A 22,029-nucleotide genomic window follows, 5' to 3' on the forward strand; every position below is an offset into this window, starting at 1 on the left:
CAGTGTAGTCCTGTTTCTTACATGATACTTGATAGTGTTCACTGGGCTGCAAGCTGATTGCTCCTCTGTGATCTTATGGATATTAGGATGATTTGTAATGATCAGTCTGTCTTCTGGCAAGATGTTCTGTCCTGAGTAGATATGAAAATAGCAAATAAATGAAATTCTATTTAGTGTACAAAGATCTTACCTTGACCAAAAATACTGAGTCAAGGACTAAATAATTAATAGAAACGTTCACAATTTTGTGCTTTGAGTAGAATGGTTAGTATTATTTTATGAGTTCCTTTGAATTGATGTGGCTTTTTCCAAAATCCAGGTTCCCTGAAATTTCTGACTGAACTTTCATTTATTTACTAATTATTTTCATACTATTTTTCCTTGTTTAGCATGTACTGAAAAAGCTTCTGGCTATAACAGAACTGCTTCAACAAAAACAAAACCAGTATACAAAAACTAATGATGTCAGGTAGCAGACTTCGCCCAAGTGTTCTGCTTGGATTCAGCATGCCCAACACGGTAATTCACATCAGTATAATGTTTCCTTTGCTCTTGCCAAAAAAATAGCACACCTTTCCACATTCCAGTGATGCGTGAGCTATGCAAACAAAATCCAAGATTCTGCTGGTGAGTAAATGTGCCAGCAGCTTTGTAAGCTATCTGTGCAGGAAATTTGCACTTTTTCCACATACGGAATCAGTCTTTACCAACTTCTGAGCCTTGGTGTACAGATCACCTTTCACATAACAAAATGCTGACTGAACTTGAAAAATATTTTTTCAATACATCCAATTGCCAAAGTTTTGCTGTGTCTTGGAAAAAGAACTATGAAATCAACTGACAAGAAAAAGGATTTTCTTGACAATTGAGCATAACTGGACTGCTCACTGTTCTTACTGTAATTTCCTCCTTATTAGGAATACGACCGTTTGACTGTTCAATGACTGTTTGTATTTATAGGTTCCAGAGTCTGCCACTATAATAGGAACAATCTTTGCTGTATACTTTTTTTAAAATACTGTGCTATTTCTCTTGCTGGAACTGTTAAGAGAAAATATATAGAATGGACCTATTGCTCATCAGCTTTATTTTTTAAACATACCACTTATTTTGTTGGAATTGTCAAAGACTATTTAGAGCTCATGATGCTTTCATTAAATGTTTACAACAGTAAATAGTTTGAATCCAGTAAATATTATTGGTTGTTGTACTGATCAATGCATGTTACCCATTCATCCGTTCTATAGATTACCAATTTATTTTATGTGTCAAAATATCTGGAATGCTTTTGTTGAAAGTACTCATTTCTAAATTGATTTTTTTACAGAGCTATCCATCTTTGAACTCCTGACTACTTGTTCTATCTGCTGCATATATAGTTTGTATAGTTTTATTTGCTTCTGTATATGTATTTTTGTGAAGTATTCACAGGGGTTTAAGTTAAAATAAAACCAAGGGATATCTTGAGTAACTGATTACTTCTGTCTAAATACAGGTAAGCATTCAGTTTAATTTTTTCCCTCCTCCTTTAGGGGCAGTTCAAATTTAGTACCAGAGCAAGGGCCAGGGAGAAAACAAGCAAGAATTCCTTCCCTCCCATAATTGTGCGGGAGAGAGAAGGCATACAAAGAAGTACGTGGCAGAAAAGCATTTTCAACAAAAAAATTTTTTTTTCCTAAAGGCCTAGATTCTAAGAGCAACACTTTAATACAGGAAAAAATAATCAAGGATTTAAAAGATTGATGCATAGCACAATTTTAAGCTATGAGAAGTTGTTACTTCTGTAGAGGCAGGTGAACAGTGATGTCAAAAGCCAGACAACCCAGTCTGCTCTCCTGTGCTCCTTTTCCTTCGTGTCAGCTCAATTTCCATTACTTTTCCCTCACTCCAGCTTTACAGCTGGACTACCATGGCAGTAGTATGGGTTACAGGATAAAGCCGAAGGGATATAGACCAGTGACATCTCCAAGAACATTTCACCACAGTCCAGGGAGGTCCAAATTCTAGTGCCAGTCAACTTAGTCCTCCCCACTAATCACCCCTCAGTCTCTAGCCATACTGACCTATCCTCTGCCATTCCCCCAGGCTGAAAGGTCCTCTTCTGCCTTTTATATTTTAATGCCATCTTTATCTCTTGAGGTGGAATAGGAAACATGTCATTTACCTTTGTACTCCTTACAGTAACTAGTTGGGTCAAAGATGAAGTAAAACCTCAGACTTTATTAATGGGGCTGGCTAGGAGACTTCAGAAATAAATGTGGGCCTTGCTCTGATACTAAAGCTTAGGGACTTAAAAGGGAAACAAAGTATGAACACTTCACAATGCTGTCTAGAGGCCAGCAGCACTGCTACTTAACTTGGATAGTTCTGGAAGATTGTTAACTTTGGCTTCTTCCAGTCCATGTTTGTAAAATCACACTTCATGAATTTCATTCCTCATCCAACAATGAGAAGAAACCAAAAACTTCAAACGTAAAGAATTATTAGAGAGAAGGTGCATACAGTAAATACTGCCCTCACATAGTGAGATGGAATTAAAATGGTACCTACACTCTAATGGCAAGTGCAGCCTGGGATGAACAGACACTGAGGACAGCTGTGTATCCATCAAACTCAGATTTACAGGGCTACAGAGTTTCACAGAATTCCTGCAACCCAGTTTTCTAGAAAAAATTGAACAATCACAATTTGGTTGCAACTTAGAAACCAAGTAAGATCACACTTAAATACCTGGACAAATGCTACAATGTGCAACACTTAGTATATGCAAGCACTATTCCCATTAGACCTGGGAAAAGTAGGCATTATTTGCCCCATTTGCACCTTGGGAAATGGACACAGAGAGCTTTAGAACTTGACCAGAATCATGAAGTGAAATAGACAATCAAGATCAAGTACCATAGTCTGCAGTTATTTTTATCAAGTCACTTCAATTTGAATTCAATGTCTTGAACATATTTCATCTGATAAGTTAATAACCATAACACCTATTTATATGGATTCACCTGAGGGTATGTGTTAGTTTTGACAGCGAATGTACAATTCTTGACTATCTGCAGATCTACAGCTACTTAATTTTTTATCTAGACCACTACTCAAGACTGTGTGTTTGATTTCTCCTTTAAAACTTACTTGGTAGTGTTTTCAGGTAACTAAGTGAGGACAACAAATACTGACTATTATTACCCTGGGTAACTAGATTTTAGTTTCAGTTGAAGCATTTGACAGGTGAGGTACAGGAGTTATATAGAAGAAAGCTAAGTATACTACAGTGACATCTGAGAAGGCATTTACAAAGGTTTCAGAGGGCAAAAAACATTCCCTAGCAGGTTTAAAGGTGATTACTTGGATTAATTTTTTGTGACCTTTTTTGGTGCTTTTCTTAAAAAAAAAAAAAAAAAAAAAAATAGGTTTGCTTCTTTTGTTTAAAACACCAAAGGCAAATAAATTACAGCTTTGGCTACTGCAAAAAGACTGATTTGGTATTAGTCATGATGGGGCAAGACTATCTAAACCAGGTGCTATTCTGGCTCTCTCCAGGGGTTTTATTTCACATAAAGCTAGCCTGAGAGAAAGGGAGAAAAGTTTAATATATTTGATGCTTTCACATTATTTCTTTTTTCAACAAAGTTAAATGCCAGATGCTTCATCCTTCTGTTGATTAGTTAGCACTGGAAAGTCAATTTCAAATGGTTAGAGAGAATCTACCAGGTCATCGTCAGTCCATTCTTCCTAAGAAGGAAAGAAAACGTAGTAAGAATAACATTATACTAAAGCGTAACAGCACTATTTAGCTCCTTACCTTTCAGGAAAATCTTCTTTTACTGTGATTATAGGAAGGTAATAAGCCAGGAAAATTTGTAGTAGTTCAATCTTACAGTACTATGGTTTGGTCTCACGAGACTACACTAATGACAGGAGTAAAGGTTACAACTGTGACCTTCTGCCTCTTATTATTAATATATATCTGATATGTAAAGTACAAGTTTTCTGAAAAGGATGAGAAGAATCCTTGAAAGTCAAAAACAGAGCAGAAATTTAGCATGTTATATCTATTTCTGTTGCCTTCCATAACCAGAGGAAGGATTCTTCATCAATTAACCATTATACTGCTTCAGAACAGGGTAAGAAAGAAGTGAGAAAAATCCCATGATAACAAGAAGAATATACATAAAAAAGGATGCAAAAAAAAAATGAAGGCTTCAAAAGCCCACGCCTCTGTAATACTTGCATTCTGGAAAAATAAAATCTTAACAGTATGGTCAGACTAGATTATACAATAAAAGTAATTTTTAAAATTTACCTTTGGAGAACATACCTCTTCATGTTTGGGTTTCTTAGAGACATAATCATCATCTTCATAGCCTTTCCTCTTCTTCCTGTAATTAAGCAGCCATCAATAATCTAAAACTGGCAACAGAAACTATAAACTAGCAAGGATATATATATCCTTATATATATATGTACATATATATAATACATATATCTGAAATAATATATAATATATATATTCTAGCAAGGTTAAATGAAATACTGTATATATATCTACTGAAGAACAAAGGTATGGAAGATGTAAAGAGATGCATTATGGAGAGGAAGACATTATCTTTCTAATTAATCTCTATGTTCAATGCAATTCTAACTAAAATCCTAATAAAATTTCTCATGGAAACTGTCAAGTATAACTGATGTGCAAGACTATGCAAAAAGAGCAAAAGAATCTGAAAGAATAAAGTGTGGGGCCCTTGTCCCAGGTATCATCAAAACACTATGTATGAAAGAAAGTAATTTATGGTGTGGTATTAGCAAGAATTAACTGGATCGATGATCGAGCAGATAGGCAAAAACAACGATGCATATATATGAATTTATAAGGAATATGTAATTGGGGAAAATTATGATTTTTTAAAAAACAGCTAGGTAATGGACTTTTTTAAAAAAAAAATTAGTGTTATGACATGTGTACCTCACATCATTCATAAATAATTCCAAATCATTTTAACAGATGAACACAAAGCAAAATAAAGATTAGCTTTAGCGTTAGAAGTGGTATTCAAATGTAAAAGCATAAAACATAACATACATCTCCTAGATACCACTAAGTTGAAAGACACAATAAAACAGCTGTAGGATACAGGAAAAGACAAATATATGAAGAACTACAGATCAGGAAAGTAACATCAAAAAACTGCACAAGGGTTGTAAGCAGGCAATATAGAAGAAATACAAATGGCTGTTAAACTAGAAACAGCAATGCCTCATAGTAATAGGGGAAATACAAATTAAAATACCAATGTGATACTGTTTTCTCACCCAGCCTGGCAAAAGTTAAAGACTGACACTACAACAGTTGTACAATATGTATGAAAGCATTCAGAGAGGAAAAACCACTTATTTCATACACACATGCAGAGAAGACTGGCAAAGGTATAAATCAGCTAGATACTACCTCTGAGGTCACAACTGGATTTGGGTTTTGGTCAAAGAGAACTTTGGTTTACCTGTACTGACTTTAGTAATGACAATAGACTTAATTGTTTGTGTCATAAAAAAAGGAATTTTAAAGACCAGGAAAAATTATTTTGTCCTGAAGTAATGCTTGTCACTGTGGTCCATAGACCAGTCATGAACCATTTTCAGTTTGCAATAAGGTGAAGTACAGAAACAGACTGTTTAGAAAATTTTACAACAATTCCATCGATTAATTTTATGACTACTAAAATCTTAATAAAATTTCAACTTGTGTTTTGTGTATTTCATTCTAGTAATTTGTTATTTATTGCATTTTATCCTGGATTTTTTTTTTAAGTCCTTTTCTTAGATAGTCTGAAAAGCAGCCCCCACCAAGTACTCACAAAAATGCAGAATTTGCTTGACATAGTAAAAAAGGCACATAGCAACTTGGAGTAAGAGGTACCCTAGCAGTTAGCAATTTTGGATTATAGACCACTCATAGTTAACCCAGCTAGAAGGATAAATTAATAGTCCAGTGGTGTGATCCAGAGGGTGATAAATTTCTTTATATGGTCAATATAAATATTTCACACCTTGTAGGCCGTACAGTTCACTTGTGTCACAACTACCTAACTCCTGCTGCAGTGTGAAAAGAGCGACAGACCGTATGCAAACTAATGGGCATGTCTCTGTTCCAGTACAAGTCTTTGTAAAAACAGGTAGTAGTTCACATTTGGCCTCTGGGCCAGTTTGCCAACCGTTGGTCTAAGCCCACTTCAAAATCAATGTGAAAAGAATATAATCGTTTCTGCAATACTTTGATTTATTCAAGTCGACATTTCTTTACTTCTCTGTAACCACTCTTCATTTCTGTGAGTTACCACTGAAGCCCACAAGTGAGATCTACCAATTTTAAGTTCTATGCTGAGCCATGCCTTGCAGTGACAGCTGCAATACAATAAAGCAGTACCACATTTTCCATGTTTCATAAATCCTTGGATAGTCTCCTGTGACTCTGTAAAGAATTTAAGCCACATGTACCTGGATCTGAAGGTCAAAGAATACTGTCCTGGTTTCTCAGACATTATGCAGTACATTCACCAATAACAGATCAAAAACATCTCAGATGCATCTTCACTATAAGAGGACACTGTTAATTCCCACAAAATATTAATAAGGTAGAACTTTGGAATCAATGTATTCCACAGAAAAAAACAACAGTTTTCTCATTACCATTCCACACCCCCACCTTGTTTAAATTCCTAAAAGATGAGGTTTGAGTAGATCCTTCAATTTGCAAAGCATAAAGAACCCCAATTCTGTGATTTCCACATTCAGCCTACAAATCCGTGAGAGACCTTATAGGTGTTCCTTATGGCTGCCAAGAAAATATCCAACAGCACATTCTCCTACTTAATCTGTCTTCAATTTAAAGTTCATCCCTGAAAGAAAACAGGCCAACTTTCCCTGTCCTAGCTAACAGAAGTAAATCTGAAACAGTACACTTGTTCCCTCAGACAAGATACCAGACCTGCAAAGAACCCAAATATTAAAAGACAGTACGAGGTTTGGAGATTCCCTAGGAAGACTCTAGAGGTCCCATGGGAAGTAACGGACAGGGCCTGCAACCCAAAGAATACATTAGTCATATGAGGAGAACAGTATATGAAAGCCAAACTACTGTCTGGTATTTAATCCTGTTAGAAATGTCCACTCGATTAAAGACAACCCAGCTTAATGGGCATTTTTCCCCACAAAAGCAAACATTGACCAGTTAAGTGACTTTAGGATGAGCTAGCCTCAAGAACAATTATATCCATCCTTAACACCCCCACCTACTTACGTAATTACATTAAGGGCAAGCTCAGCAGAGTGACATCTCTCCAACTTCTGTTTCAGAACAGCAACTTCTTCAGATCTGGGTGGCTCGTATTTTTTTACCAAGTTTCTCATACCTATGTGGAGATAAAGATTTATACTGGATAATAAAAAGTCCTGTTCCTGTAAGATAGCTGAGTATTTTCCCAACTTACTATGGGAATAATAACAAAACTCTTGAAATGTGATTATTACCAGCATTTGCAATGTTCTGCATTAAAATCCAGTAAATACCATACTTCAAGTAATTATAGTGGTCTCCTGCTTAGTCCATATCATATACAGCATAAAAAGAAGCATGTTCTTCAATCTAGTCAATACTTTTTCCAAATCCCACCATGGTCACTTTTTCAGATTTAAGGCTTTAAAAATCCATGATTCAGTGAACATCCTTTGTTCTCTGCCAGCTGTATTTATAACATTCTGTGCTACAGATGGTGGCCCAAAGACTATTTACAAAGGAAACCATTATTAGGTGACATGTAATAAAGGGAGGACACTTAGTAAAAATGTGTCAATGATCCTTTGCTTCAAAAAAATATAGCACCTAGACAATAAAGCATCAAAGAAAACAAAAATGTCCTCCTTAGGCTAAAAGTGAACTACTGTGTCAGTGACTTTACAACTGCCAAAATGTCCTCTCCCCTCGTCTGTTTGTATTATTCAACTACAATAAACCAAAGAATGTAAGTCTCAAGAATTTTTAGGGGAATGGTGAGAGATCCAGGGCTTATTATTAGCCAGCCACATGTGCCAAACAGGCAGAGCTTGCTGGACTGTAAACAAAGCAGTGTTTTCAACTGAATTAATACTTGTGGCTTGATTATCTTTGTTCCAAAAACTTAGGAATAAGATACCTTAATATTGTTATAGTGCTGTTTTGTCAAAAGCTATTTTTACTTCATGTTAAAACAAGTGGAGTAAAATGAAGGAACTGAAGAAATCAGTCAAAAGCTGTTAGCTGTATGATGAGCACAGTGGGTTATCTTTAAGGCTCCGTTTTACCTACTAAATCCGAGATCCCAAGATCTCTGGCTGAATCACAGCGTTGGAAGTGCACCCTCTAGTGGTGAAACTGAAGACCTACAGTTTTATGATTCGTAAATCACAAATCCATCACTCCCAATTGAAGGAAGCCCTCAAGATCATTTCAAGCAGAGAATCAAGAAATGTTATTTACATGCCCTGAAACAGCTTACCTTCTGAAATATAAAACATATAAAACACATTTACTACCCTCATCCAAGATCATGATTTTTAATCTCATATTTTATTGGCTTACCTAGTATTTCAGCTACATATTTAGTTAAAAAAGACAAGTAGCACAAACACAAGGGAGACAAACACAGATTACTTTTAACTCTAATGCTTAGTAGCCGTGAGCCTTCAGTGATACACAGGCAAGAATGAAGGAAGGAGAGGGGTGGGTAATCTCTACTCACCCACTAAGACAGGGTTTCTCAACACTGGCACTGCCAAAGGTTTGGGCTGGAAAAGTCTTCATTGTGAGAGGCTATATTTGTTTTCTGAGTCAGCTATTAAAAATTACTCTAAGCTCAGTAAGTCCTGAAACAGAAATGGATTCTCCTCTCACAGTTCTGAAGCCCCGGAGTCCGAAATCAGTTTCACTGGGTCAATATCAAAATGTTAGCAGAGCCCCATTCCCTCTGGAGGCTCTAGGGGGAAATCCATTCTTTCCTGTTCCAGCTTCTGGCTCCCAGCATCCCCTGGCTTGTGGCCACATCACTCCAATTTTTAAGGTTTGCATCTTCAAATCTTTCTCTGTGTTTTGTCTTCTCTGTCAAACCTTCCTCTGCCTTTCTTTAATAAAGACTCCTGTGACCTGGATATCCAGGATATCCATCTCAAGATCTTCAAACTGTAACAGCTTTCTAAGGTAACATTCATGGTTTCTAGGGATTAGGACATGGGTATCTTTGGGGAGTCATTCTTCAGCTTAATAAGGGGCTACACTGAATTATGTTTAGTAACATTCTTCTACCAACTAGATGTTGAGTACTAGCCACTCCCCTACCCCCTAAGTTCTGACAGCCAAAAGGGTCCCACACATTGCAAAAATCACACCCAGTGGAGAACCACGACTTCTGTAATACCAACATGACTAGCAAATAATGGGAACTAATTAAAGCTGACTACAAAACAACTCCAATTTTAAGTATGATCTTTAATTTGGTTCCCTTTAGATCTTCTCCTGTGCTTGTCATATATCTGTGTACACTTCAAAAGGACTATTTTAAACTTTAACCCTTTCTGAATCTTCTATTTTCACTTTCCTAATAAGTTCTCTATGTGTACAAACTACTTCCTTTCATGATCGTTCTACTTGTTCTCCACCAATGAATGTATCCTTAATGCCTCCATGATCCAGTAAATCAATGAAAATAAATCCAAACAACAATCTATATGATTGATACCTGAAGTTAAATATCAAGATGATATTTAGAAAGTAGCTTTGTAATAGAAGAACATTTTATAAAGTGTCCTGTTTTACTTACTTTTCATTATATCTAGTAACTGTGACAAGCCAGTTCTGTTCTCTTTCAGCATGAGACTTTCTGACAAATAACTGGTAGAAAAAGGAAAAAAAATTTTAATCTACTGAATACATACTGCATCTTGAGAAACATGACATCATAAATTAGTTTCCCCCACGTTCATTTCATCAAAGGCAATTTTAAAATTAATTTACATTAAAAGTATTAAATAACAATACCTCGAACTCCACAAAACTATATACTCTATTATAGTCTTAAGGATCTAATACAACTTAGTTTAAAAGACGTTTAATGTCCAAATTATTTTGCCTAAATTTTGTAATATATAAACTTTCAGAGGGAAAATGGTTATGAATACAACATTTCGATTATTGACTGTTACTAGTGTTAAATGTTTTAATATATAAACTCTACGAATTTAACTTCATTTTACAATCTGAATAATTTGAGTAATTGAGCAATTTGAACAATGTGAGTCACAAGCACAGACAAGTCATGATCTTGTCCCCTGCCCAAAGTCATAAAGCTAGGAAGAAGCAGAGCTGGAACATGGTACTAGTAAGGATTCTCTCTTCCCTTAATAGCAAGTTAACTCTAAGTGCTCTTCTTGGGACCAATAGGTATTCAAACCAGTTAAGAATATCCTCATGCTCTGGGGCGACTGGGTGGCTCAGTCATTAAGCGTCTCCCTTTGGCTCGGGTCATGATCCCAGAGTCCTGGGACAGACTCCCTCATCAGGCTCCCTGCTCAGCGGGGAGCCTGCTTCTCCCCCTGCTTGTGTTCCCTCTCTGGTTGTCTCTGTCAAATAAATAAATCTTTTGGGGAAAAAAAAAAAAAAAGAATAGCCTCATGTTTTGCAAATCTATTACATCTATAAATCAAAGTGTTAATATTTCCATAAATGGATATAAAGCCTCATTATCGTTTTTCTGGCAACCAATGATAGCAGCTTGAAAATAATTTCTATATTTAAATATTTAGCTACTCTGAACTTGATATATAATTGATAAAAGCCCAAGTGAACAGACTGTGAAGGCATAAGTAATCTTTCAAACACAAGTAGAAAGAAATTATTAATTTCTCTGAAAAATGGCAAAATGAGTAAATGCTGGAATACAGTTAGACAATTAGGAAATTTTGTTGCTTTTAAACTATCCCCATTATTTAAATGATACTGCGTAAGTTTTGATAGCTAAGTTTGATGTTAACAACTTCATCATCTATGATGGGAATTAATTTTAGATACAAGAATCAACAACTCCCTTAACAATGAATACATTTGTGGCTATCAGTAATTCAAAATAACTATTAGTCTTTTCCTTTCTTTTTTCTCCCAAACCCTCACACTTAAGGCATTTTCTTTTGTCTCTTTTTACTCTTTTTCATTTCTTAAACATAAGAGCAAAACATTTAGTTCTAAGAGTTAGCTGACTAGACTCTGCCTCAACGAACCTGTAAGTTAGCAACTCAATCTCAATACTGAATTAGAATTTTAATATTTTGATTAAAAAATCCATAAGCAAGCAGGAATATTTAAGAAGTCAAGCTAGGAGATGAAAAATAAATCTCGAAATCCAGTAAAAGAGAAAACAACTCAGAACTAACAAAAGAACATCCTATGAGTATTAATCTAAAGCGTCACCCAGAATATAATAGCACAAGGGCTTTCCCTTTCTGAAACCAGCAATAAATGTAAAGGCAATTCCAATGTGTCCCCAGAGTTTGCAAAGTAAATCAGAAGTTAAGAATGATTCACAAATACTTCCTCAAAAGGAAAAAAATGCCCAACTCTTCATAGTCCCTGGGAAATTCTAAAGTGTATTTAATTTGTCATGAGCCCAAGTTACCACAGTTTCAGTTTCAGCTATATGAGATTGTAACGACACTTCCAAGATGACATAAACTTCATCCCTCTCCATAAGAATCTCACCACTGGAGAATATGCATACACACGGCATTGGATATGATGCTTCAAATCAGACATTTGGCTATCTGACTTGTAGAAAAGAGGCTTTCTTCTCTTAGAGATTGGAAGCTTCACATCTAAACTCCATAGATATCAATAATCTGCTGTCTTTCCTAACTAGAACAAGGACTGATAGCTTTGTTCATTCTAACAGTACAGTGCATGGTACAGAGAAGGCACTTGATAAAGTTTTATTTAGTTAAATAAATGGAGGTATAGATCACTTAGGGATTAAAAGTATATATTTATGTACATTTGGTGAGCTGTGTTTGTGGAGAAGAGGCATACCATGAATTAAAAACAAGCCCACAAGCCTTATCTTGCATTTGTTTTGAAATTCATAAACTGTTCAAGTTTTGGAAAGGGAACCTAGGGAAAGTACCAAGAAATGTGCAACAATGCAGTGATGTCAGGGGATGTAGCCTGTTACCAGTACATTCGTATTTCTGTAAGGAAACACATAAATACTCCCATTAAGCTGGATAAAGACTAAATCACATCTGTTCATGTTTGCTACCACCATTATCAATGGATTTTGAAATTTTGGATGAGGGGATTACAAACATGGAGAACAGTATAAGTTTATAAAATCTTATCTTCCTCAGATTTTTCTAGGACTAAGATCAGGCAGAACTTCAAAGGTCACAAAGAAATTATAAAAATTTACAAAATCTAATTTGCTACTAGCCTGTGCTTCAGTTACAAATCAGTATGAAAACAGTGTTTAATTAATCTGTGCACAAGATACTGCAGAGAGTCAAAGTTAATTGAGGTAAAGGGCTTGTCACAAAGCCCGGTTCTCACTGTGCATTTATGCATCAGCTGTAGGTGTCTACAGCTCAGGTGCAATTCATATGGACATCCCCTGAAGCATTACTCATTTAACAGACCTTTACTGAATGCCACATGCCACACAGGCTCCACAGCAGGAGAAGAACAATAAATCAGGCAGACATATTTGCTGTGCACGTGTTGCTTAAAGTTCACAAAACTTCTCCGTTCACTCTTTACAGACAGCTCTATCGGTCTTTCCGGGATCACCTGATTTACTTCTACATAGGTCATAAAATGGATCCTCTTAGCTCAAAGACACTCAATTTTTTAAAGATTTCTTTAAAGAGGTGACAGGGCACCTGGGTGGCTCAGTCCCTTAAGCATCTGCCTTTGGCTCAGCTCATGATTGCAGGGTCCTGGGATCAAGCCCCACATTGGCTCTCCCTTTCCCTCTGCCCCTTTTCCCCTAGTTGTGCACTCTTGCTCTCTTTCTCAAATAAATAAATCTTAAAAAACAAATAAAAATTAAAAAAATAATAATCTTAAAAAATATATAAAAGGTCATTTCATTTCTTCTGTCGCCCTCACCAACCCTCTGAAACACAGTACGTATAAAGGATTAAGTCACAAACTGAATAGCACTTAAAAATTCACTTTCCAGAAAGGGATAAACTGAGTCTGATCAAAGCTAAAACACAGATTAATACCTTTCCATAGTAATTCCTGCTCTAGATGCACTAGATAAAATGGCAGTCAGGGCAATTTGGGAAGGTGTGTATAAAAGGTAAGCATCCGTCAATGCAATTCTATTAAGAAAGTCATCAGCTGTTTTCCTCAACATCTCTGGATTCTCCATCATGGGATAGCGAGTCTAGAAAGAAAGTTTACAAATGTTATCACTTCTGAGAGTTAATGCAATAATAATAGTTCAAAAATATTTATATTAACAAGAAAATGCTTAATACAGGATTCTTTTATTTATAAAAGTAACACCCCAGGGGTGCCTGGCTGTCTGCACTGGTTAAACACCTACTATTGATTTCGGCTCAGGTCACGATCTCAGGGTCCTGGGACTGAGTCCCCTGTGGAGCCCAATGCTCACTCAGCAGGGAGTCTGCCTGAGATTATTTCCCTCTGACCCTGCTCAAGTATGCTCTAATACATAAATCTTTTTCTTTTTTTTAAGATTTGATTTATTTATTGACAGACACAGATCACAAGTAGGCAGAAAGGCAGGCAGAGAGAGAGAGAGAAGGAAGCAGGCTTCCCACTGAGCAGAGAGCCCAAAGCGGGGCTTGATCCCAGGATCCTGGATCATGACCTGAGCTGAAGGTAGATGCTCAACGACTGTGCCACCCAGGCGCCCCAACTAATAAATAAATCTTAAAAAAAAAAAAAAAAAAAAAGTAATACCTCAGCTTAATTTTTCCATCTAAGATTGTTTTGTATTCAGCATCAGAATGTATCAAAAGTGTAATCATTAAATTCTGCATGTTTGAAGAATCTGTTTTTCCTTAGTGACTTTCAAACTTTTTTTTTAAGATTTTATTTACTTATTTGGCAGACAGAGATCACAAGCAGGCAGAGAGGCAGGCATAGAGAGAGAGAGGGGGAAGCAGGCTCCCTGCTGAGCAGAGAGCCCAATGCGGGGCTTGATCTCGGGACCCTGAGATCATGACCTGAGCCGAAGGCAGAGGCTTAACCCACTGAGCCACCCAGGTGCCCCTAAACTTTTCTTTTTTTAATCACAATTCATAGTAAGAAATATATGCTTTAAGATAATTTATCTGAAGCTCCCAGTATAGGACTTGGCACTGTTCTAATTTACATTAATCCCTCTCTTTGTCCTTTTCAACCTGAGGAGGAAGGGGAAAAGAGGTTTGAAGCTGACCTAAGAAAGGCACATCCCAAGGTAAAGGCTTCCCAGGCAATCCACCTTGGATTCAGCTGGAATTCAGCCATTTAAGAATTAAAGCACCACCTCATCTACATTTGAAATTTCTGCTACTTAAAGTTTACTTTTGGGAAGTAAATGGAAATGGGGTTGGTTGGTTTTGATTACAGAATTATTTTTAGAATATGCCCAAGAAATACAGATGAGCCCATATTCTCTGAAAACTCTTCCTACACTGAACTCTAAATCCTAAACCCTTAGATGTATTTCAGATATCCACATTCAAGTCTCAAGGCACTAAAAAAATCTCTTCTACACTCAACAAAATACCCTGAGTCAACTGTACAGTCACACCCATGTCGTATTATCCAGAAATGCCTGACCTTTGCTATGAGAAATTCAGACATTCCACTATGACCACAGTACTCCTTTCCCCCAATATATTTGCTTAGTTACTTCACAGCTATTCCCCAACTTCCTCCTCAGATCCTTTGGTCCTTTATCCCTTTATCTGTCTACTTGCTCCCACTCACCAGTGTCCGCTGGTCCTCACTTCCCTCCGGAATTCCCTGACCCAATATGCTGCCAACATATTTCAGACAAAACTTTTAACGGCTGAATTCAAGCAATCTTCTGCTTTGTAACTATATCCACATTTCTGGGTGCTGCAACAGAAAACAATACCACCAAGTCTAGTACTATCACTATAAATTCAAGTTCACGGACTTCACAGACTTCAGGAGGGCTCTCAACACTGCCTAACTATGTTAAATAGAAAATTTGTTTTCCCACGTGTCACTGTGTACAACATTTTCCACCTGTCTCAATGTCTCGTAATTTTCAGAAACTCCATCACTCTCTGTAATGATCTCTGCCTTTAAAAAGAAAGACACTCCATTTCCTGTCAGCACCAATCCCCAGGCATAATACAGTCCTCAACCCATGCTTACCTCTATCCCTCTGTTCAAAGAGCTATTATTCTCTCAAGGCCAATTATACTTTGCTTTGAATCTCATGCCAGTCCCTTCCACCTTACTCCAGAGACAAACTTGAGCTACTTATTTTTCACTTCTTCCTTTAAGCTTTCTCTCATTTCTAGCTCTCCACATCAGTTTCTTCCACAAAACAAAACACAAAAACCATCTCTCATCTATTTCTAGGAGTTCCCCTATCTTCTCAATCAATCATCTTTTCCCACTTCAAAAATCAAGCTGTTTAATCCAGGTTATAAATACTTGTTTTCTCACCTGCTATCTATTCCCCAACTGGCTCCAATCCGCTTTCTTCCTGCACATTCAATGGAGACTAATTTCACAAAAATCACAGATGACCCTTCTGACACTAAATCCAGCAAACATTATCCTTTTGCTTCTATTTTGCCTGAATTCTGGACAGGATTAGAGAGTGACGTGTACTCGTAAAAGTATTCTACTTCACTTTTCCAGAAAGTCCTACCTCTCTGGATATTCTTCAGTCTCCTTAATAGCTTCTTATATTTCTCTTAACTACCATTTACTTATTGAAAATAATTTATTTTTTGGCATGAGTGTGAGGACAGGGGTGGGGCAGAGGTGGAGGGAGAGAATCTTGAGCAGGCTCCGTGCTCGCAGAGTGGCAGTGCAGCTTGATCTCATGACGCTGAAATCATCACCTGATCTGAAACCAGGAGGTGGACACTTGCCTGACTGAGCCACCCAGGTACCCTTCTCTACCCTTTAAATGGTCCGTTGGGCCAGTCCACTTTAAATTTTCTAGGAGCAACAACACCCAAATCTATACCTATAGCTTTGCCATCTTCTCCCACCTCCAGACACACTTGATGCTTGCAGGAATTGGAAATTGTGTCTCAAACCAGATTCATCAACCCTGAACCCTCCACTATCAACAAATCCGTGCTATGCCAGTGTTTTCTGTATCAGGGAGTGAACGAACCACCATTACCTATACGCTTAGGCCAGAAACCTGGGGGTTCTTCCTCTGTTCTCAATCTCTTTATGAAATCAATCCTCAGGCTCTAGTGATTCTGACTAGTATCTCTTAAGTCCAGGAAGCTCTCTCTGTACTCACAGCTACTATAAGTCAAACCAACCACCATCTTTTGCCTGGACTACTATTTTTTTATTAATTTTATTTTTTCAGTGTTCCAAGATTGTTTACGCACCACACCCAGTGCTCCCTGAGATACGTGCCCTCCTTAAATACCCACTGCCAGGCTCACCCCACCCATCCCCTCCAAAACCCTCAGTTTGTTTCTCAGAGTCCACAGTCTCTCATGGTTCATCTCCCACTCCGATTTCCCCCAACTACTTCTCTCCTTCACCCAGTGTCCTGAGTTATTCCTTATGCTCCACAAGTAAGTGAAATCATCTGATACTTGACTCTCTCTGCTTGACTTACTTCACTCAGCATAATCTATTCCAGTCCCGTCATGTTGATACAAAAGTTGGGTATTCATCCTTTCTGATGGAGGCGTAATACTCCACTGTATATATGGACCACATCTTCCTCATCCATTTGTGCCTGGACTACTCTTAACAGCATCTTACTGGCATCCGTTCATGGAGTCTAATCCATTCCCCATGTCATGCCTGACACATACATACGTGCAATAAATAGCTGCCGCGGACTGATGCCAGAGCTGCCAACAGGATTTTTTTAAACTGCAAACCACAACGCTGCCCAAACTTAAGCCTTATGCTGGTCCTGCTGCTCTATTCAAAATCCTTACTGTCACCTCCACAGTCCAGGCCTCTACCTTCCACTCAGGCAGCACTCCGCGGCAGTCTTCCTCCTCTATCTCTAAGCTCCATTTAGGTTCTTTAGTGCACCACAGTTTCTTCAATCTGGACCTTTGACCAAAGAAGTCTCTCTAATTGGGATGTTCTTCTACTACCAAATTCCTCCTCTTGCTCTGATTTTCACTCTAAATGACCTTTTCTCGCAACTATCTTTTTCCTCTCAATCTGCCATCCCGTTCTAAAGTATCCTGTATCTTTCCTTCTATGGCACTTAGCACACTGGATATATGATTACCATTCCCATTAGACTGTAAGACCTATGAAAGTTGAAGCTGTTTTAAATCCTTAAGCACAATGTTTTGGCATATGGTACATACCCAAATCTGGCCGCTCAACTGACATGAATGAACCAGTTTGTGACTTCCACTTTGACTTCAGTCACACTATCCAAGTCCCCTTTCAGGGTCCAAACAAAACAACTCGAGTTGCTTTTGTCAATGCTTATTTCCTTATATTTTTGATACCTCCCTACTGATTCAAGTTCACAATGCACTAAAAATGTTAATCACTTTGCAATATTCTAGTTAAAAGTTACGTGGTTCTTTAAATGAGACCCATGGCAGTATACTTCAGAGTTAGAAGAATTAACTTAAGTCTTCAAAAGCATTACTCCAAACTGACAGTGGTCCTCATTAGAGTTCTTAGACAAGTATCTGCAGATCTACTAAATGAGCAGCTCTGGAACTGCAGCCCAACAATCTGAGTTAACAAACCTTCCAGGTGGCACTGAAATTTGAGAACTATAGCACCAGAGGTCCAAGCTGAACTCACATTTCAGATAAGCTTATGTTATAACAACTAGGATGATTACAAGTAATAATAAAATTTTTATTTTTCTGGTTAAAGAACTAGCAAAGGTATATATCCTAATAGTTTATTTTTTCTATCAACAAGATTACCTTTAAATCAATGAGAAAGCCCTCAAACGGTCTATATGGATTGTGGACAATAAGGTGGAAATTAAGTTGCTGTATAAGTAGTAGTTCATATTCCAAAATCTGTTCAAGTGCCTTTTCTTGTCCAAGAGGACTCTCCCGCAGATTTCCAACGAACTGTGGACTAGATACATTGAATTCATCTACTTTGCAGGCCAAAAATGCACAAGTGAGCCTAGAGGAAAAAAAATAAAGGGATGGGAATGGGATCTCTACATACTTTAAGAAGTATCTGAATATTTTATTAATTAAAAATAAGTTCTAAAAATGCCTAATATTAACAAGTGACTATGCCAGACACTGCAGGAAATTTATTAAAAAAAAAAAGAGTTTTCTGTTCAAGCTTTTATCCATTAGAAGACTGTAATAGGATGAACTGTATAACCTTGTCAGAGCATTCAACCATTATTAATGGCAGTTTCATATAGTTCAACATAAACATCTGGAAAAATAACTGCAGAATAAGAGTACTTTGAATCATGAAATGTAGGTGGAAGAACACAATGGTATACACAGATGGAAGAAAGCAGGGGAAGCCAGGGAAGACAGGTAGGTTAAAGGAAGACTGTGGAAGGCCATCAGTAAAATCTCTGAAGGCATTTCACTGGAGAGATTATTACCTCGGCAACCTATGAAACTCTCACGGCTACTACCATAAATTTTAGAGTGAGCATCTAGTAATAAAATTACCACAAAAATCAAGATTGGAAGTAACAAGGACCTGACCTAGACTGGTAGAAAAGAAAATGAAAAAGGGAGAAAATAAACAGGGACAATGTGATTGAGAGCAAGCTCTTTGATGAGTCTCATACTAGCTTCATCTTTATTTTCAATGGACCTTTGTTCAATTGAAATGAATCTGGAGCTACAAAAATTGTAAACTGATTGATACAGAAAGAGAGGAGGTACCACGAATGATTCTTGGAGCAACAAAGAGAAGAAAGGTACCACTAACAGAAAGAGGTATTAGGAAATTTAGTTTGAGAAAAACACAATTTGAATATGGACAAGTTGAAGTTCAGATGCCATCAGTATTACAGGGAGGGTAGTACTATAGATGTATAAGGAGTATAAGTTCATAACAGAATGCAACTCTATTTACCCTTTAAGAAGTCATTTTATCCACACACATAAAGGTTTTCTTAAATGAAAATCAGTAAGTTAGAATTATACTCACATTATTATCCGGGGGTGATATTCCATTACTGAGTTATTAAGATAGAAACGCTTGAAATACACACAAGCTGTACCCTAAGATTAAAAATAATACATTATCAGAATCTAGTCACACATACAAGTTAAATTTTATTTAAAACTTTTTTTTAAACTAACTCATGCAAAGGTTTCTTTAAAAAAGTTACCCATACAAAATACCAAAACTTAATTATTTTTTAATAAAATAAATTGTGATGAATTACCATGGAAAAGTTATAGCCAAAAGACCCTTTGCTGTCCTTCCTCACTCACCCTGGTTACCCTTCCTATGGTCACTGACTGACTTTTTAAAAGTTTGTGTGTTTGTTTTAGACTTCAGAGTAACAAACACCAGCTAGATTAGAAAAAAAATCAAGGAGAAACAGACAAATATTCACAGCTTAACCAGTCAATCTGGTGGAAAAAACTGACAGAATTAACACAGTTGGGCAGTAAGCCTTCTCTCTAAATCCACTCTGGATCTGTGCAATAGAACTATGATCATGTTGCCAAACTAAAGAGTAGAAACAGCACCTACCATTTTACTGACTGAATCCCATGGGCCAGACTCTGTGCCAAGCATCAAGCTATCATCTTGCTTTAATCCTTACAACAGCTTGGTGAGGTATGGCTATCTCCACTTCACAGAGAAGGAAACTGACCATCAGTAAGGTTAACTGTCTTGTCTGGGGTCACACATATAACAAGGAACAGGGATGGATTCAACTAAGACCTGCCTGTACTTTTAACCATCATGTCATTTGGCTAGAACCAATGAACAGATGTTTATCTATTTTAAGTTAGAAAAAGTTTCCTTTTAAATATTTTAAAAAAGTTTAGCTTTGTCATTTTATGTGAAACAAAACAAAAAAACTTCATCAGTTTTAAATAAGCATGTTATACAAATTCCAAAAAGAAGTTCATGCAAGAATTCAGTTTCTTCATCTGAAAAAACTCAGTAATAAATTACTATTATGTTATAGTTCTTTTATCAGAAAAACATGGAACCAAATCTAGAGACAACTAGTTAAGTCCATCTAAAATTCTTTATAAATATTTCATCTCTCAGATGAAGGTCAGGTAAACTAAAAAAAAACACAAAATAAAAACAAACAAAAAAACAAACAAAACAATAAAACCACTGTGAGTATTTTTGAACTTGGTAATTTCTTTCTTTTTGTTTTTTTTAAAGATTTTATTTATTTATTTGACAGAGAGAGATCACAAGTAGGCAGAGAGGCAGGCAGAGAGAAGAGGAAGCAGGCTTCCTGCTGAGCAGAGAGCCTGATGCGGTGCTCGATCCCAGGAACCTGGGATCATGACCTGAGCTGAAGGCAGAGGCTTTAACCCATTGAGCCACCCAGGCACCCCTGAACTTGGTATTTTCAATATACCTCAATTTTTTTCAACTTTAAAAATGGAGATTATTTCCTGGGGTGTTATTCTCTATTGAGTCATAAGTTATTCACTCCATATAACTTTAAAAGTTAAGACAGATTCTCACTTAAGACAGACCTTCATATTTGATATTCAAGGCAAACCTGTAAGATAATTATGAAAAAATGTTTTATAATCCTCCTCTTTTATTTTCAGCTTTTCAACCTCAGTCTATGTTCAATAAATAAGAATACACACTAAAGGAACAATTTCAAGGACAGTGCATTAAGTCCCTATAGCCACAAAACTCTAACTACCTATTTCTCCTCACCACTGCCACAACACAGTAACCACACCCACATAAATGAAGTCCTCAGAACCATACATCTGAAACAAACACAAGACAATTTTTTACCCAAAGATAAATCTCCAGGTTTATCTCTTAATCAAGGTTTAAAAACTTCTATGGCATGAGTTTTAGCTGGGGCATCTGACTGCAAAAGATGATTGAATGACTTATTTCAAATGTGTTTGTCAGATTTGAAAAGACACTAGTTTATGTTCTACTCCCAGTTCTATTGATCATTAGTTGGGAACCTAGAGAGAAAGTAGTATTTTCTTTCTCTGTAAAATGAGGATGTTATGACCTGTCTAGCAGATCTCAAAATTCTTTTGACAATGAAATGAGAATGAAAATACTTTGTAAGAAATGATACAGGAATTCCTAAGTTAAGGAATTTATCAAAAAAAATACATAAAGTGACAAAAACGTGAATACATAAATTTGCCTAAAGTGGGCAGAGAACTGAGTTACGTGTTTAGAAGAGTTCGGATTTCAGAGGTCAGCTAAAGGACATTATACTTTATCACTATCATAACTTACCACAACAGACCTTGGCATTGCTGGCTTAAACACCGAACAGAATTCTAATAATCTCTTCTCATAGTATTTGCAAAGCATCATTTCTTCATGAGGTTCAAGAAAGACTGGATCATTTGGAAGAACCTTTAGACCAAAAGTTACAACAAAAGTTCAATGAAATGCTCTTAAAATACTTTCCTCTGTCCAGATTGTTTAGTTTGTACCTCCAACCAAAGGGAAATATGCCATATATCATTTCCTCTTTATAGAGCTGCTAATTATTACACAAAATAGTTTTAGTGAAATATTTGCTAAACTCAAACTATACCATAATTTCACAATTTCTTTTTTTTTTTTTTTTAAGATTTTATTTATTTATT

At 36.7% G+C, this 22,029-nt stretch overlaps 2 protein-coding genes across 3 annotated transcripts in view; one reads left to right on the forward strand and one right to left on the reverse strand.

The window, feature by feature from the left end:
* Positions 1-4,194, forward strand: part of LOC111148287 (RAS p21 protein activator 1) — a 116,101-nt gene extending 111,907 nt beyond the window's left edge. Inside the window, exon 25 of the mRNA XM_022504767.1 lies at positions 390-4,194. Coding sequence (XP_022360475.1) covers positions 390-473 — 84 coding nt within the window. The 3' untranslated portion in view covers positions 474-4,194. The remainder of the gene's footprint in view (positions 1-389) is intronic.
* LOC111148288 (cyclin H) overlaps positions 3,520-22,029 on the reverse strand; it is a 21,466-nt gene continuing 2,956 nt past the window's right edge. The window contains exons 2-9 of one of the 2 annotated variants that reach the window (XM_022504770.1): positions 21,671-21,793; positions 19,394-19,467; positions 18,181-18,391; positions 13,297-13,460; positions 9,849-9,919; positions 7,298-7,409; positions 4,319-4,379; positions 3,520-3,732 (exon numbers count right to left, since the gene is read on the reverse strand). In XM_022504770.1, coding sequence (XP_022360478.1) covers positions 3,694-3,732; positions 4,319-4,379; positions 7,298-7,409; positions 9,849-9,919; positions 13,297-13,460; positions 18,181-18,391; positions 19,394-19,467; positions 21,671-21,793 — 855 coding nt within the window. In that variant the 3' untranslated portion in view covers positions 3,520-3,693. Of the gene's footprint in view, positions 3,733-4,303; positions 4,380-7,297; positions 7,410-9,848; positions 9,920-13,296; positions 13,461-18,180; positions 18,392-19,393; positions 19,468-21,670; positions 21,794-22,029 lie in introns of both variants that reach the window. The other variant, XM_022504769.1, reaches the window with a different exon arrangement.

Source organism: Enhydra lutris, unplaced genomic scaffold, assembly GCF_002288905.1.
Source record: "Enhydra lutris kenyoni isolate GAN:26980312 unplaced genomic scaffold, ASM228890v2 scaffoldscaffold19, whole genome shotgun sequence".
Classification (NCBI taxonomy): Eukaryota; Metazoa; Chordata; class Mammalia; order Carnivora; family Mustelidae; genus Enhydra; species Enhydra lutris.